General features: G+C 38.5%; 1 protein-coding gene across 5 annotated transcripts in view; it reads left to right on the top strand.

Annotated features, from left to right (window-relative positions):
- The window catches only part of PUS10 (pseudouridine synthase 10), a 60,418-nt gene extending 43,972 nt beyond the window's left edge, over positions 1-16,446 (top strand). For 4 of the 5 annotated variants that reach the window (XM_045189403.2, XM_045189401.2, XM_045189402.2 and 1 more), the window contains exons 12-18: positions 3,315-3,371; positions 4,161-4,294; positions 4,388-4,443; positions 5,440-5,557; positions 9,698-9,840; positions 12,979-13,078; positions 14,916-16,446. In XM_045189403.2, the coding sequence (XP_045045338.2) occupies positions 3,315-3,371; positions 4,161-4,294; positions 4,388-4,443; positions 5,440-5,557; positions 9,698-9,840; positions 12,979-13,078; positions 14,916-14,954 (647 nt within the window). In that variant the 3' untranslated portion in view covers positions 14,955-16,446. The remainder of the gene's footprint in view (positions 1-3,314; positions 3,372-4,160; positions 4,295-4,387; positions 4,444-5,439; positions 5,558-9,697; positions 9,841-12,978; positions 13,079-14,915) is intronic. The other variant, XM_053924314.2, reaches the window with a different exon arrangement.
- Positions 16,447-17,820: the final 1,374 nt, after the last annotated feature.

The raw sequence follows: 17,820 nt of genomic DNA, 5'->3' as shown, positions 1-17,820 counted from the left end.
TCCATCCAGACTGGTAGAGGGGTGCAGACATGGAATGATCTGGACCCTCACCCACGTGTGGTGGATAAAAACGTGAGAGGCATAACTCATGAACGAGGAGTCCCAGCCTGACACCAGGCTCCCCAGTGTAGGGTTCCAGTGCCAGAAATGTAAGTTCCCACAACTTTGGCTGCAAAACCCAGAGGGAATTGAGTTGGTGGAAGAAACTGCTGGATCTCCAAGCAGTACTCTTAAAGAACTCACAGGGACTCACCTATTCAGATTTGCTCCCTCTGAGCTCCAACACTATGGTAGCAGCTTGAAAAGCACCAGCAGCATACTGGGAGAAACTGAAGTGCCTGGTATCAAGGTGAACATAGGCCTTTGTCCCTTTTCTAAACCCCCACAGAGCTGGCAAGCTAGTACCATATCTGAGACTACATCAACCTTGCTAAAACTGTTTGACCTGCTTTGGAGATCACCAGAGACTCCACTCCACCCAACTTGCAGGCCCACCAAAGCTGCTTTTCCATATGAATGTCTGATCTTCGCTCACGCTTCACTTCTTCCTAATACTCTCAAATAAGCAACAGCAAACCTCAGTGAGCCCCTGGCCCTGGCACTAGCAGCAGACAGCTTAGATTCACAACTTGGCTTTGCCTGGGAATCTCCAAGCCCAGCACAAGTAGCAGCCATCTCAAATTGCTTTATAGCTCAGGCAGGGTGTCCCCAGGCAAACAGGTGGGGGCTGAACCTGGCCTGAACCACCCAGTAAATCTCAGGGCCAGCACATGCAATGGACAGCTACAAGACCACGTTGGAGCACCACCACACTGCCCTTGCACAGCTGATCCTCCGTGGAGGACACAGATCACAGCCAATCCTTGCAGGAGACTGGCCTGAGTAAATCCCTCGATCGATCTGCCAACAGCAATCAAGGCTCAACTACAAGAGTAGGGTGTACTCAGCCCACACAAAGGGTGCACCTCGAGTACCCAGCTTGGGTTATAGGGGAGGCTGTGCCACTGTACCCTACAGGACACCTACTACATTAGGCCACACTACCAAGACACAGAGTCAAAGCAACTCTACCTAATATGTAGAAACAAACACAGGGAGGCTGCCAAAATGAGGAGATAAAGAAACGGTGTAAATGAAAGAACAGATAAAAACTCCCAAAAAAGAGCTAAATGAAATGGAGATAAGCAATCTCTCAGACTCAGAGGTTAAAATACTGGTTATAAGGATGCTCAAGGAACTTAGTGAGGACCTCAGCAGCATAAAAAAGACCCAGTCAGAAGTGAAGGATACATTAATTGAAATGAAGAACAATTTATGGGGAAACAACAATAGAATGGATGAAGCCAAGAATCAAATCAATGATTTGGAATATAGGGAAGCAAAAAACAACCAATGAGAACAACAAGAAGAAAAAAGAATTGAAAAAATGAGGATAGGATAAGCAGCTTCTGGAACAACTTCAAGAGGTCCAACATTCACATCATAGGGGTGCCAGAAGGAGAAGAGATAGAGCAAGGAATTGGAAATCTATTTGAAAAAATAATGAAAGGAAACTTTCCTAATTTGGTGAAGTAAAGAGTCATTTAAGTCCAGGAACCACAGAGTCCCAAACAAGATGGATGCAAAGAGGACCACTCCAAGACACATCATAATGAAAATGCCAAAGGTTAAAGATAGAGAATCTTAAAAGCAGGAAGGGAAAGGCAGTAAGTTGCCTACAGAGGAGTTCTCATAAGTCTGTCAGCTGATTTCTCAAAAAAACTTTGCAGTCTAGAAGGGATTGGCAAGAAATATTCAAAGTCATGAAAAGCAGGGACCTGTAGCCAAGATTGCTCTGCATAGCAAAGCTATCATTTAGAATGAAGGGCAGATAAAGAGCTTCCCAGACAAGAAAAAACTAAAGGGGTTCATCATCACCAAACCATTATACAAAATGTTAAAGGGACTTATTTAAGAAAAAGAAGATCAAAACTATGAACAATAAAGTGGCAAAAAATACAAATCTATAAACAATTGAATCTAAAAAACAAACTAAGCAAACAAAATGAACAAGGACAGAATCATGGATACAGGGAGCATGTTGATGGTTGCCAGATGGGAGGGGACTCTGGGGGAGAATGGGTGAAGAGGTGAGGAGATTAAGAAGTACAAATAGGTAGTTACAGAATAGCCATGGGATGTAAAGTACAGCATAGGAAATGGAGCAGCCAGAGAACTCATATGCATGACCATGGGCATGAACAATGGTGGGGGGATTGCCTGAGGGAGTGGGGGTTGCTGGGTGGAGGGTGGCAAAGGAGAAAAAATCAGGACAACTATAAGAGCATAATCAATAAAATGTAATAATAATAAAAAGGAAACTCTGGAACCAGACTACCTGGTTCAAATACTGACCATACCACTTGTCAGTGATATGCTCTTAAGTTACTTACCTTGTCTCCGTCTTACCTTCCTTATAAGTGGAGATAACTAATGATAGTACCTATCTCAATTGTTAAGATATAACAAGTATTTAGAATAATGCTTCTCTTGGTAATGTTGCCTGTGGTGATGATGATGATGAAATCATCAGTCAGTTCTGTGTCTAAGAAAGTTGTCATGTGACACCCCCCCTTTTTTTTAAACCACTTGCCATTCCAATATTTGCAGACCCATCACAGATGAGTCTGTGATGACCCTTCTATCTTAGAATGAACACTAGTTTTGTCGTGGTTCCAGCTTAGGTTTGCTTATATAATGAATTTACTTTTAGAGTCAAACATTTTCCCCTTCCTTTTCCTTTCATAGAGTTTAATTCTCAAATAAATATTTTTGTTTTGTTTTAAGGAAAAGAAGAAAGTAAATGATAGATTTTTCACAATAAGCTTGTGGCCAGGGTGGTGTGCGGCCTTCTTCCAAACTGTGCTCTGCTTTGGCTTTTCCGTGGGATGGTGGCGTGGGATGATAGTTAAGGTCTGGCCTTGACATTAGAAACATGTAGCTCTGCCATTTAATCTTGTGACCTTGACAAAGTCCTTAACCTTTCAGAAGCTTTTTTAAAAAAAAAAATACCTACATCACCAGGTAGAATTAAGTGAAATAATTTGTGAAAAAATTTTAGCTCAGTGCCTGGCATAAAGTAAGTGTTCAGTAAATGGTGTTTATTATGATTAGTGCTGTTTTTAGGAGAGAGTGGAATTAGAGGTAGGACGATGACTATCCTTTGGGATTCTCCTATAAATTGTTCAAGACAAATTGGGTTTCTACCGAAGGGAGGGAATGAAAGTCTAAGAACTATTATTTCTCTGATTCTTTTCATTATCTGCTTTCCGAAGGTTTTAATTTTTCGTCCTCTGGAAGAGAAGATGTTGATGTGAGAACATTAGGAAATGGTAAGGCTGCCACAGCATCACTCGACTAGAGCTAACTCTCAGATTGTCATCCTTTCAGACTCTAGTCACTTCCTCAAAACCAAAGCAGGCCAAGCTCAGAGCTTCTCTCCAAGTGAGAAAGCTTTGTGGATTATGGAGCTACCTCTATAAATTATATGATTGTTATGTCTTATAGGGATCATTTCTTCAGAGGCCATTTTTATTGCATGCCTGTAGGTTACAAGGGACTTATGTGCATTCACAAGGAGGTGCCTGATGTTTTCCAAAAGTCTGATTATTAGTTGCTCCATTTTATAACATTTCAGCAGGACCAGTGCAGTTTTTAAAATGCACATCTTCATTTAAAACAGTGATTTGCTCTTTTAGCCCTCATTTCTCTCATTTTACAGTGTTGCATTACAAGAAAAATGAGAGAGTTAATCCTGAGCTATTGAGATTTATAGTCCCTTCCTCTCATAGAATCACAGCTTTTCTGTTTCACTAGTGGATTAGGCTAAGAGGATGGATTTCAACTTGCTACGCCTGGGCATCACTGCATGTGACAACATTTCACCAGAGTAACCAAATCAATTAGCAGTTATTTAGATTTTACTTTGTAATTAACACAGGCTTGTTCATGGACCTCTGGGAAAACAGTCACTTTCACATATTGCCTGTGCTGGGGTCTAGCCGCCCCCAGAAAGTCCCTTGATTCTTTTCACACATCCTTCCCTCCCTCAGATGTAGCTAAACTTTCAGTCCTCTAGAGCTCAACTCGTTTTTTCACACCTCCTAACCCTCTTGCATTAGCCCGAATGTTAACTCCATCAACACGTTTCTGTTTCACGGCGGGGTGTGTGCTGCCAGGAAGGCCCTTTGCAATTGAGCTGGTGAATCCTCATAGAGTACATTTCACTTCACAAGAAATTAAGGAACTTCAGCAGGTAAACCACTTCATGACATGGAAATCGTCCTGTTTCTGCAGCTCTGTAACTGACTGGGAGTCGCTAATTGTTTTTCTTTTTCTGCTACTACAGAAAATTAATAAGTCGTCTAACAAAATCCAAGTCCGTGACTTGCAGCTTGTCACAAGGTAAGGGTAGGCTCACTGGAGATAATGTCAAAAGGGAAGTGTCGGTTGTAGATCATGTATCTGGTAAGGGAATTATATCCAGAATAGATCAAGAACTCTTACAACTCAATTATAAGAGAACAACCAATTAATAATAGGGAGATGGTTAAATGGACATGTCTCCAAAGAGGATATATGAATAAACCAATGAACACATTGGAAAATGCTCAGTGCTGTTAATAACTGCACACTCACCACGATGGCTATAATCAAAAAGGTGGAAAATAGCAAATGTTGGCAAGAATGTGGGGAAATTGGAACCTTCCTACATTGCTGTGGGATTGCAGGTACATCCAGTTTGGAAAAGAGTCTGGAGGCGTCTCCAAGGATTAACATACGACCCAGCAATTCTACTTCTAGATATATACCTAAGATAAATGAAAATGTACATCTACACAAAAAATCTACGTGGATGTTCATGGTAGTGTGATATATAATAGCCAAAAAAGTCCATGGATAAACAAAATGTGGTACATCCACAATGCAATGGGATACTATACAGTAATACAAAGGAATGAAGGGAAAATAAAGGAGTGAAGTACTAATACGTGCTACAATACGATGAACCTTGAAAACATTACGAAGTGAAAGAAGTCGGACACCAAACACCACATACTGTATGGTTCCATGTTACATGACATGTTCAGAGTTAGGAAATCTACAGAGACAGAGTCAGTTAATGCTTGCCAAGGGCCAGGGAAACCGGGTGGGAAGTGACTGGAAAGGGTATGGAGTTTCTTTTCGGGGTGATGGATGTATTCTAAAATGAGATGGTGGTCGTAGCTGCGCAACTCTGCAAACATACTAAAAGTCACTGGAGTGTACAGTTAAAACAGGAGGGGAATTGTATGTGAACTGTGTCTCAGTAGAGCCATTTTGAAAGAAAGGGAAATTGGGGGCAAGTCTTGTGTGTATTTTATATATTCAGACAAACTTTGTTTTATTGTTTTTGTTCAGAGAAGCAATAGGACACATGAAAGAAGGTGAAGAAGAAAAGACCAAGACCTATAGTGCCTTAATATGGACAGATAAAGCAATACAGAAGAAAGACATTGAATTCCTAAATGACATAAAGGTAGTAAAGTACCCTGATTCTTTTTATTTTATTTTTCCACTGCCTAGGAAAGAGTCCTTTGTTACTGGTTTATTACCAGCAAATCACAGAACATGGGTATTGGGGACCACAAGACCTGTTTTTAAATCCTGGCTCTGCCATTTACTAGTTGAATGGGTGGGCAATTCATCTACCCAGTCTGAGAGGCGGTCTTTATTTTTATATATTTTTAAGATTTTATTTATTTTCAGAGAGAGGGGAAAGGCAGGACAAAGAGAGGAAGAGAAACATCAATGACTTGTTTCTCCTATGTGCCCTGACCTGGCCCCAGTCGGGACTGAATCTGCAACCCAGGCATGTGCCCCGATGGGAAATAGAACTAGCAACCTTTTGCTTTGCAGGACAACACCCAATCACTGAGCCACTCTGGTTGGGCCATCTGAGAGGCAGTGTTGCTAGTGATTAAGAGCCTGCCTCTGAGGACAGATGGCTAGGGTATGAATCCTGCATCTGTATTTCTTAATTGTGTGCTAAGACAATTTGGACAAGTGACTTAGCCTCTTCAATTTCTCCATCTATAAAATTAGAAGAATTAAATGAGTTTATTCACATAAATCACTTACAACAGTACCTGACACATAGAAAATACTCGGAATGATACTATTATATTTGGCCATTTATACAAAAGAAATAAAAAACAGGACTTATCTAACAGAGTTGATGCTAAGATTAAGTCCATACATAAAACATGTTACAGATAAATAAAACAGGATAGTGTGTAAAGCACAAATTTCCTTGGCACATGCTAGGTTTTCCTTCATATGAGCATGTCATTATAGAGGGTGTGCCTGTTTGAACATTTCTTCCCATATGCCCCCACCTTTTCCTATAATTTACTTTCATATGCAAGGAATGAACATAAATGGGCACAAAGATGTTCATATATAGTTATCAGAACATTGTTTAAGTGGGAAATATTTTGTAATAATCTAGATGAGCTACCAGTGGGGGTTGGTTGAATCTTATGGCTCATCTATATGATGGACTACTATAACCAGGCAGTTAGAAATTATGTGGTAAGTGAACATTTGTTGACAGAGTTGAAAATGTTCCTGACAAATGGTGAGAGAAAAAGAAGAACAAGCTGTAAGTGTAGAGGATGATACATTGTGACTTAACCACACACACACAGGTGTGTGTCTGTACACATATGTATGACTATGTAGAAAACAAGTTGCAAAAGATACCAGAAATAGGATTTATACTTTTGAAAAGTACAAACCCCCAATAGAGAAAATTAGACAAAGGATATGAAGAAACAGCTGAAAAAAGGACAACTTCAGGTGGACAAGATCATTTGAAAAGGTATTCCACTTCCAGATCGAAGTAACAATAAAGCCATCACTTTATTTTTCTGAGATCAATAACATCTGTTGATTGGAACAGAGGAGAAGGCTGGTTGCATACATTCAGTAGACTGGAAACAAAATGAATTTCCTTTAATGAGGAAATGGTAGTACAAGTTGTGGTATGATACAAGTGTTTAAAAAACCTAAAATAGAAAAAAGATGAAGGTAGGTCTATATCTGTGCCTTGCAGGAACACCCATGACATTATGAGAAAAAAATGAAGTGCAGAAAATGTTTAGAGTGGAAGGGTTTTGGTAAAACATACACCTGTTTATAGAAGTACATCTATAAAACAAGGGATGGACTGGCAGGGGTATCCAGCGTTTTGGTGTCTCTGGGCCACACTGGTGGAAGAAGAGTTGTCTTGGGCCACACATTAAATACACAAACACTAACAAAAACTGATGAGCAAAAAAAAGGTTTTAAGTAAATTTACGATTTTGTGTTGGGCCGCACTCATAACCATCCTAGGCCGCAGGCGGCCCGTGGGCCATGGGGTTGGATGCCCCTGTGAGCATCCCTCCCATTCTCAGGCCCCATGATTCTGTATATAAGGCCTTTTGGCTTTGGGCCCTGTTATCTAGGGCCTTTAGCATCATATTTATACTATAGATAGATATTTTTAAGATTGCAAAACAAATTTTTAAACCTCTATTTTATCACATATGTACAAGTTATTCAGAATGTTTTGGGGAAAATAAACTCATTTAAAAAATAGATTCAGAGTTCAGGGGTAGCTGTAGTGCTAATTCAGAAACAGTACTGAAAGATGAGTTTTATAGGTATAGCCTAAGTAGTAAAAGGGTTTATTCTAATGGTCAACATCCCAAGTGGACTGGTGAGACTAGACGCTGCTTGATGTGTGGTAATTTTTTAAGTGTAAGGGTTAAAACAGTTTTCAAATATTCCTACTGGTAAACAAAAAATATATATGTAAAACTGAGGCATGCCCCATTCTGAGAGCAAGTCACTTCAAATTTATTACTCTCTTCCTCTCTTGTAAGGGCAGCCTACTTCCAAGGGGAAAACAATCATTTGTGTGTGTTTATACGTGTTTCTGAAAATACAGCGGTATGGGAACATCGGAGTGCAATGTCAGAGTAGATGAATTGGTTTCTTTTTGCCTGCTGAAATCAATCAGACCAAAAAAGACACACGAGAGTGTGCTGACCTGAGTCTTATTTTAGAAGCAGTGATGGGTCTGCCAGCTCAGTCAGTACCCCTCTGACTGGCTCATGGGCCGGGGTTCTGGGAGTGACCGGACGTAAAGGAATCGGGAGATGAGCACTCCCTGGGCAGCCACACATTTAAAGGCCAGTGGTTTCTGTACTCTAAAGCAGAGGCCTTATCTCTACAGGCTCCTTAAAAGTTTGGCCTTGTCCGTTTTTTTGCTCTTATTGGCCAGAGAAAACGTTATGAAGAGAATTAATCTCATCAGAACAAAGTGCTATTAAAATTGAGGAATCGTGGAATCATAAAGCCCATGAGTTAGTCATGGGGATGTGAACTACAGAGTAGGGGAATATAGTCAGTAATATTGTAATAACTATGTATCGTGCCAAGTGGGTAGTGGACTTATTGGGGGGTCAATTCATAAGTTATATAAATGTCTGAACACTATGCTGTACACCTGACACTAACATAATACTCAACATCAGCTGTAATTGGAAAAAATAAAAATTAAAATAGCAAAAATCCCCTGTGAGTTAGGAGGGGCTGTTGACTCACCACCCTGATAAAAAGCAGTCACAGCATTTCAAGTGCGTTGTTGTCAGAACTTGTTCTTTCTCTCAGTAAAGAACTTGGTAGAGGGAAGGCCAGACAGAAATCTTTCTTAATACAGCTTCAGGCACTCACTGATCATGTAAATTAGAAAGGAGTTGTTCCAACAAGAATTGCAGAGCATTTAAAGTTCTTAGGAACCTACATTTCTGGTTATACCCAATATCTATTTTTAAAACTTGAAATTAGTTTGCCTTTTACAACACTAACCTCTATTTCTTAATTTATATCTTGTGACATAAAAGGAAATCTCTGATTGTGAGAAAAACAAACCTGTGTCCCTAAAAATTTTGAATTATAAAAAGACATTCAGTATTATTATTCTCAAGTAATATGAACGGGCTAACATGCTAAAAGGTCCTGGTTTATTGCACACGCCTACTTGTAATTACTATATTGAAATACTACCCTAAAGCTGTGATGCAGTTGCTAATTTTCCAGATACATCCTTTCATGTAACCAAAAAATAACCCTGTGAGCAGGTATATGGTTCTCCCTAAAACATGCGCACGGCCTGTACACACAAGTGACGCTGATGCCCCACTGTCCAAAACCTATTTCTGACTGCTGCCCGAAATCCCCACTACTATGTTATTAAGTTGGGTTAGGAAAAAACCGGTACGAACATGTCTTTTGGAAGAGCTGTGAAAGCAAAGGGCAGGATAGAACTCCAGGGTCCTAATCAATTTGTTAAATATTAGAGCAAAGGAGACTTTGGAGAACATTTCCCTCAAAGCCTTTTTTAAGGGTGTGTGCTGGGGCCCAGAAAACAAGTAATTATGGGCTAGGTTATGAGAAGTCCCACAGAGTGTGAACCTGAAGGTACTAGTTTCTACCCTGACAGCCACAGATGATAGGGTTCTCTGAAGAAAACATCTGTGGTGAGCCATGGGTGACAAAGGAGGTGCCAAGACGAGTTTCAGTGGGCAGCAGTGTTGACTCTCTAGTTGTGTATCATATCCTCCTCTAGGACTTAAAGATCGACCAGAAAACACCTCTCCGGGTCCTTCACCGGAGGCCCCTCGCTGTACGAACTCGTGTCATTCACTCCATGGAGACATGCTATGTGGATGAGCATCATTTCCGCCTCTACCTGAAGACGCAGGCTGGAACGTATCCTTTCAGCTTCCACATGGCAGGAATCCAACCAGAACCCTTTTGGAGGAGGAGTTCATGCTGCCCTAAAAAAAATAGGCTCAACTTGATCTAGGAGGGGAGTAGGGAAAGGATTAAGTTGGAGAATATTTGCGGGGGGAGGGGGGGTTTGAGTGGTGTTTTTCCCCATTAAATTTGTATTTTTCAAAATGACATTTTAAACCATGAGGCAGCAGTTCAGTTCAATGTGATCTTTAAAATATTTAGTGTCTTATACAATGCTGAACCCATAGTGAGTACTCAGGAAACACTTTTGATTGGTTCATTTGCTGTCTTTACACATTTTTTAAAAATCCTCACTTGAGGATATTTTGTTGTTGTTGTTATTGTTCTTGATTTTAGAGAGGAAAGGAGAAACATTGGTGTGAGAAACATCTAACAGTTGCTTCCTGTACGCGCCCTGACCAGGGACTGAACCCACAACCCAGATATGTGCCCTGACTGGGTATTGAACCCGCAACCTTTTGGTACACAGATGACACTGCAACCAACTGGGCGACCTGGCCAGGACTGTCTGCCTGCATTTTTCCAGTCACATATTCATGACCACAGTTGGGTCCTCTCAACTTTTCCGAGCATTTGCCCCAGATGATTAAACACACTGATAGCAGATGGGAGTGGCCCTACTTTTACATAATGATCTTTATTTGGCCGCTGGTCCATAATAAGAAAATAGGCCAAGGCTGATCACTTGTTGATAACCTACTCACTCTGCCTTGCATGGTTTTGTATCGAGTCTGAGTTGCTGGTTAAAAAATACTAGAGAGCTGTCATAGTCTTAGCTTTATTTTGCTTTTCAAAGTTGCTTCTAGTTTTTGTTTCTTGGTTTCATATTTTTTGTGAACCAATAGCATGAAGTGACAAAATGCCTTCTAACTAGTATGAAACTAATGATATACTTATGGATATAAGGGGGAAAAATGTCAAGTTTTAATCATCTGATAGCATTCTCACTATATGCGATTAGTCTGCCTTTCCTTCCCCACCAACCTCCTCACTCTCTGTCGCCACTGTCCCACCGCAGGAGTAACCAGGATCTCCCCCTTGAAACAGGTATAGGTAACTTCTAAAATCTCCTAAATTTTTACCGCTTGGAGTAAGGGATTGTTTACTTAGACTGCAGTGGGCAGGTCTTTGTATCTTTGTTATTTGGAGCAATCTGCCTATTATAGATGGAATGTGGATGGGATTTCAAAGTAATTACAGATTTTAAAAAATAATTCTTTTTACCATATCCCAGCTTTAGTTCTGGTATACTAGGGAGAAATGCAGTAGTATTTTGGAGAAGCTATTATCTTTTCAATCTCATTAAAATATTTTTACAACCAGCCATGTACACAATACATGTAACTTAAGGCATTAGTCAAGAGAGACTGTTGGGGAAAGCTTTAGATACTATGTGGTTATACACAGAAGTATGTGAGTTTTTTACATATATTGCTCAGTACAGTGAACTAGTTCATTTCACTTACACTCATCCCTCTTAGTATGATTAAGAACCATTCTGGACCTTATAATTGGTTTTTTGGGGGCTTTTTGGTCATCTCCCCTCATCATTGCTACTCAGAAGTAGCATTATCTAAAGAAAGTGAGAAAAAAAAGAATGATAGTTGTTAAGTAATTATGAGTTTAGTAAAGAAGACAGTTATTAGATAATTACATGTCTTATGCTTGAATCAAAACATTTGGTGAAAGTAGAGTGAATAAACTTTCAGAAAGTAAGGATATATCAAAATATTATGTTTTTTAATTCATCATCTGAGAACATTTTTCATATTCAAATTATATTAAACATTTTTTTCCTAGATTTTATTTATTTTCAGAGAGAGGGGAAGAGAGGAAGGAGAGGGAGAGAAACATTGACGTGCAAGAGAAATATCAATTGGTTGCCTCTCACACTCCCCCAGCCCACAACCCAGGCATGTGCTCTGACTGGGAATTGAACCAGTGACCTTTTGGTTCACAGGCTGGTGCTCAATCTGCTGAGCCACACCAGCCAGGGCTGTATTACATTTTTCTACTAAGTGCTGGTTAATAGACCACAGCATAATGGTGAATGAACTTTTACTGAATGTTGGCAAAAACATCTTTCAGATAAAGGTTGTCAAGGCTGTATGTAGTAGAGTCCTGTGTAAGGAATGCTAACATAATCTTTTTGATAAGTGATTCCAGGATTAGTCATTGACTTCAAAATTTGAAGACCTATGAGTAAAACACAAACTTGCCCCTTTGAAAAGGAGAGAGAATTTACTTAATCCTCCTGCTAACCATGTTTGCCGAACAACTAGAACTTAGGTCCTCTAATAATCCTTCTGAAGGGCCTTCATCAGACGAAATTGTCTTATTGTCCCTCCCATCTTATTGCATGTGTCACCGAGTCATTTTACAAGGAAAGCCATTACTGAGGTCACTCGGTAGGACTGGAAACCTATCATCTGGCAGATACTGGCTGCTATTATTGAAAAACGGGATTAGAAAAATGTCAAAGTGGAAGTTGTGGCAAAGAAAATAAATCTTTGGTGTGTGTTTCAGTTGCATTTTTACCTTTCTTGAAATAATAAAGCATAATATGCCAAAAATGTTGCGGATCTTCTTCCATGTTCAAAATTAAAATGGCTGCACAAAAATTCACCAATTTTCATGTTTTTTTTAAAAATGCATGCTGATATGACAGCTGTCACAATCAAATGAAGTTAAAAACAAGTAAGCGCTACTAAGAGCCATCTTACGGAAAAAAAAAAAACAAATGAACTTTTTGGCCAACCCAGTAAATATAGCATTTCTCTACAGTTTATTTTGAAAATCCATACCCAATCCTTGGCACTTGGAGATGAGCTAAAGAAAAAAGAAAATGATGACTCTTGGTAAGTTCGATGTAATGTAAACACGAGTCCTGGGTCCCGGTGTTGGCTACCAGGCTGGTAGGAACCAGCCTGCTGTAGCTTACTTTCTAAGACGTATGTCACAAGTCACAGCTCAGAAATAACCTCTCTTCTTTAACACTTCTACTTTTGTTATTTCTCTTTCATCTATCAAATCTCACCAAACAATGGGTACTGCATATGGTTATGTTATTTTTCCTTAAACAAACTCCAGCTACATTAAAGAGTTTGTACATGGAGACTTTGGGAGAACCAAGCCGAACATTGGCTCTCTGATGGATGTGACTGCAGACATTCTTGAGCTGGATGTTGAGGTAAACCATTTTATTGTGGAAATGCCTGTTTGCACTTTGAATTCAAAAGTATGCTTTTTTGGCATTAAGCCAAATAGTACTACTCACCTTAAGAGGTGTTTGAAATGGTCAGAATCTTATAGTAGCATTATACTGCAGGGAGGGTCTATCTTGGAATTTTTATATCTTAAAAAAAAAACAAGGTCTTATTTATGATTCTTGCAAATATATAGCTAATTTATTAATTGTTCTTTACATATGGCATGAGATCTAAACCATTAAAACAGGCATGGGAATGAGGTTGTAAGTGCCCTTCCGGTGTCCTTTGATTCTGTACTTCATTCCCATACTGATTTTGTCTTATAAAGAATTTAAGGCAGCCTAATCAGAAATGTCTGTTCGAGACAGGTAGGGAATGCGACGAGCCAATGGTTATTAATGAAAGCAGTTCCATGGACCCCTTGGATGTGGTCCAAATTCTCCACTCTTATAATCTGAATTGGAACAAGGTTAAATTCGCAAGTAATTGGAATGGATCTTTCAGGAAGTTCTCCATAAATATCTTTCTCATTTGAGCATCAGCAGGTATTGAGTACCGAGTTGTGCTCCCATTAGGAATAGAGCCCTTCCCCACCCCCACCCCTCCAATTTTAGGAGAGGCTGACATTTTGTACTTGGAACTTGTACCCGTTATAAAAAGAAGTGGGTATAGTTACCTAGGGTAAAAGCAGCTATGGTAGTCCAGTGATCACTGGGGCATTATTACCTCACCGGCAGTTCTCCTGAGAGCTTTCAGATTAGATCGTATTCAGCTCAGCCAGTGATAGCATCTTCAGGGTTGCAGGTGGCCTCCTCAGAGAGAATATCATTTGGACGAAGACACCTTGTTAAAGAAAACCCCAGTTGCACTTGTCTTCTTTACCTTACTCCTTAGTACAGTTTAGGAATGTCAGAGTCACAGGCCAGTGTTTCTCGGCTCTGATTATCCATTAGAATCACTTGTAGAACTTTTTCAACATTATAGCATGCCTGCCCTCCCCTGCGCTTGACACATGCTGATTATGGTCAGAAGGGTTTAGTTTTCAGGCTTGAGAAACCACCCATTACCTTATATATGGGTGTTGGGTATATGGCTATATTCTGAAACAGTACCAAAATATTTTCTTGGGATTTATAAAAGGTACACACATAGATATGCAAGTTACTTGGGCTTTTGGAATAAAATTTCTCTGAATCTGTTATGTGAGGTGACTCATTGATCAACTTAAAAATCCAAGTTTTTATCTTTACATCTCAAACAACACGGTACAGTGGATTTTTAAAAAACTTTCTCCTAAATTAGGCCCTCCAGGGTAGTTAAGATGAGGTGCAATTTAATACGTCTAAGCCCTGGAACGTGGCCCAAAATAGTCTGGTACTGTAATTTCATTAGGTTTTGTTTTAGAAGAACTAGACCGGGGCGAGTGGAAATAAGGGAAAATGAAAATGATCAGAAGAATAAAAGTTGCTGAGATTTCAGAGGGAAAGTTGGTGTTGCCACCTGAATGTTTGCTTTTAACTTAGCTACTTTTGCTAATTAAAAAATTTTAAGTGTACTCTAGTGTCTTATCAGTCAAAAGGCACAATTAATAACCAGCAGAGTAACCAAATACTTAATAGATTCAGCAACAGACTGCAGACCCAAAATCCCAAGCACTAGAATTGGGTTTAGAGTGTTCAATTGTATTCATTGGCTTTTTCCTTCAAATGCAGTTTCTTCTGTTATAGTAATGATAGAAGTGTTAAATTTATACAGCATTATCAGCAAATGCTTCCTAGAACAGTAATATGTTTTAATGACTTGTTTTCTTCCTTCTAGTCTGTAGATGTTGACTGGCCCCCTGCTCTGGATGACTAGCTTTCAAATCTGGAAGCAGAGTAGGGTTTTCATGGCACGATGTGGACGTCCATTCAGCATACATTGTAAAATGGCTGCTTACTCACCATAACAGTGTCTTGGAAACCATTTGGATCATGTTGATCTATTTATTTTTAAACTTGTAACATCTCAGGATCCACATGCAGTATGTGTATATTGTGTGTTACATTGTTCTAAGGATGTCTTAATGATTTTTCTTGTTCCCTCTCCAACTCCCACAAGCCAAAACTATGAATAATGAAACCATTCTCTATCTTAATTCTTTCATTTAGAGAGGTACACAAACAGGATGCATACTCTGATAATCTTAAGAAGCTGTAATTTCTTCCAGCAAAACTTCCCTTCACAAGAGAAATACCACCTTTAAAATCATGTTCTAAATTTTTTAAATGATGCTAATAAGCTATATCTATATTTATACAGCACAGTATCTTATAATAAGATATCAAATGCAAATCTGACACCATTAATGTTTTCCCAGTAAGCTTCTAGCAAGCTATTACCAATAGAGGTACTTTTGGTGTGATTTATCACAAATGCTAATGACTTCAAGTTACTATTTTGACAATCTAAAATTGTCAGTATCTTTCCTGGGGAAGGAAAGTAAAACCTTAGGAATCAAGGCTTACCATGGTAAGAGACTTTAATAAATCTTTTAAATAAGGAGACACAAGTGCCTTCAATAACTTCAATGCCAGGGATAAGATTTTGAAAAACTGAAATTGCCAAATGAAGGTAAGCTGATATGATTCTAGAGTGCTTCAATATATCATCTAACCTCAAACAGCCTCATCAGGTAGGTAGGGTATCATCACCACCACTTTATAAATATGAAAACCAAAGAACAGAAGGTAAATGATTTAGCTAAGATTGTTAGTTGCTTTCCTATCTAAGACTCGGACTTAAGTTGCCTGGTCCGTAGGTCCTTTCTAATAAGCCTTGCTAGGGAGCACACAGTGTACGAAGGCGGCAGTTGTGGATGTCACTTACATGCACATGACCATGAGAACTGACTTTTGGAATTTAGATGCCAAATCAAGGAGCTTATCCAAAAATAGCCCAAGGGTGTTTCTTATGATCTCATATGATTACCATTTGTTAGTAAGTTCATCATCTGTTGATACTATGAAGAGGAAAAACATTAAATAAGCAAAATCTGCAGAAAGTGGCTGAGACATTAAAACTTTCAGAAAGGAGTCTCATTAAAATTTCACACTTAAGTATAATTTCTGTCACCCTGATCCAACTGTCTGAGCTTATTTTAGAACATGGTGTGGCTTGGATAGTATTGGATTACTCAGTTTCCCTCTCTACATTAAACACAACTCAAAGATACTAAGATGTATTATTCACTACAGAAATCAGGAAAGTATTTTAATTGACATGAAATTTCATTATGTAAATAATAGCAATTTTTTTCACTATTTTCAATGCTATAAATGAGAAAGATAATAAAAATTAACTTTTGATAAAAAGGTAAGAACTTTTGTGTGCATGTTTCTTGGTTTCTCGGGAAATTTTGCTACAAAAGAGGTTTAAGAACCTCCTTAGCCAGCTGAAATTAGAAGACTTCTATTTCTTAATTTCTATCCCTGTGGTTATGCAAAATTTCAAGAAAAGAGTAAACTTTAGTTGTGAGTACTTGTTCCAAATGTTCATAGAATTATGAACCACAAATTAATGTAGATCTTTGTTTACGCAGAACTCATAACATTAAGTAATTAAAGTATTATAGTTTGTGTTGCCTATATAAAAACATTTTAAAATTAGTTTTGTGACCTCTTATAGCTTTAAATTAAATCTTTTAAATAATACTTAGAGAAAGGGTCATTTGTACTGCTTAACATTTCTGTCCCAAATATAGTCTGTGATTTAGTTTAGGAAAAATACCAACTCTAAATACCTGGAAAAGTAAAAATAAATATATAGAAGTTGGGAAAATGAAAAATTTCCTAAATAAGGTAACCAGTTGCATTTTCAAATTATGTAAAATAAAATTATTAGTTACATTTCCATTTCCAAAAAGAGAAACATCTTAGGTAGATATTTTCTTTTGGAGCTTTATTCTTTGATTTTTAGGTCCACATAAAAGAATGAAGTTTGATACAAGCTTTTCTGAGTTAATTTTTCTTAAGTGGTACCTTTATTATGAAAAATACTACTTTTATGATTTTTTAAAATTTTGAAATAATTTCAAGTTTTGCAAGAAAAGTGCAAAGGAACTTTTTTCCCTGAACTATTGAGCCAGCGATGGCCTATCGCGCCGAATACATTAGTGTGTAATTCCTACGGACAAGGTCATTGTTCTACTTCATTCATCACAATGTAACTATCAAGATCAGGAATTAACCTGATACATAGTCAAGGGATTACGTTTTGCACTTAGTTGTCTTTTTAGTCTCTACCAATCTGAAACAATTCATCTTCCCTTGACTTTCATTATTTAAACACTTTGATGATTTAGTCCAGTTATTTTGTAGTTTGTTCAATTATAGACTTTGCCTGGTGTTTCATTAATAGATTCAGGTTGTACCTTTCTAGCAAGAATAACACAAAAGAGATGGTATCTTCTTCGTGTATCTTATCAAGTGTCACACAATTTTAATTTGTGCTTTTAACCAATGATTGGGCTTGGATCAGTTAATACAAGTAGTGTCTGCCAAGCCCTTCTACTTTTCCCCCTCTGCTTTGATTAATAAATATAGAGAGAACCATCCAACTTTCACTCACTAGGATTAGCATTCATTGAAGATTTTCAACTGAATTGATTTTAACCACAATGATTGTCAAATTCCAAATGATTTTCTAATTCCTTTAACATTTATTGGTTGACATTCTGTAGAAC

This window comes from Desmodus rotundus, chromosome 5 (assembly GCF_022682495.2).
Source record: "Desmodus rotundus isolate HL8 chromosome 5, HLdesRot8A.1, whole genome shotgun sequence".
Taxonomy (NCBI): domain Eukaryota; kingdom Metazoa; phylum Chordata; class Mammalia; order Chiroptera; family Phyllostomidae; genus Desmodus; species Desmodus rotundus.
Note: the sequence above shows the minus strand (reverse complement) of the source record. Positions and strands in the feature narration are given on the sequence as shown.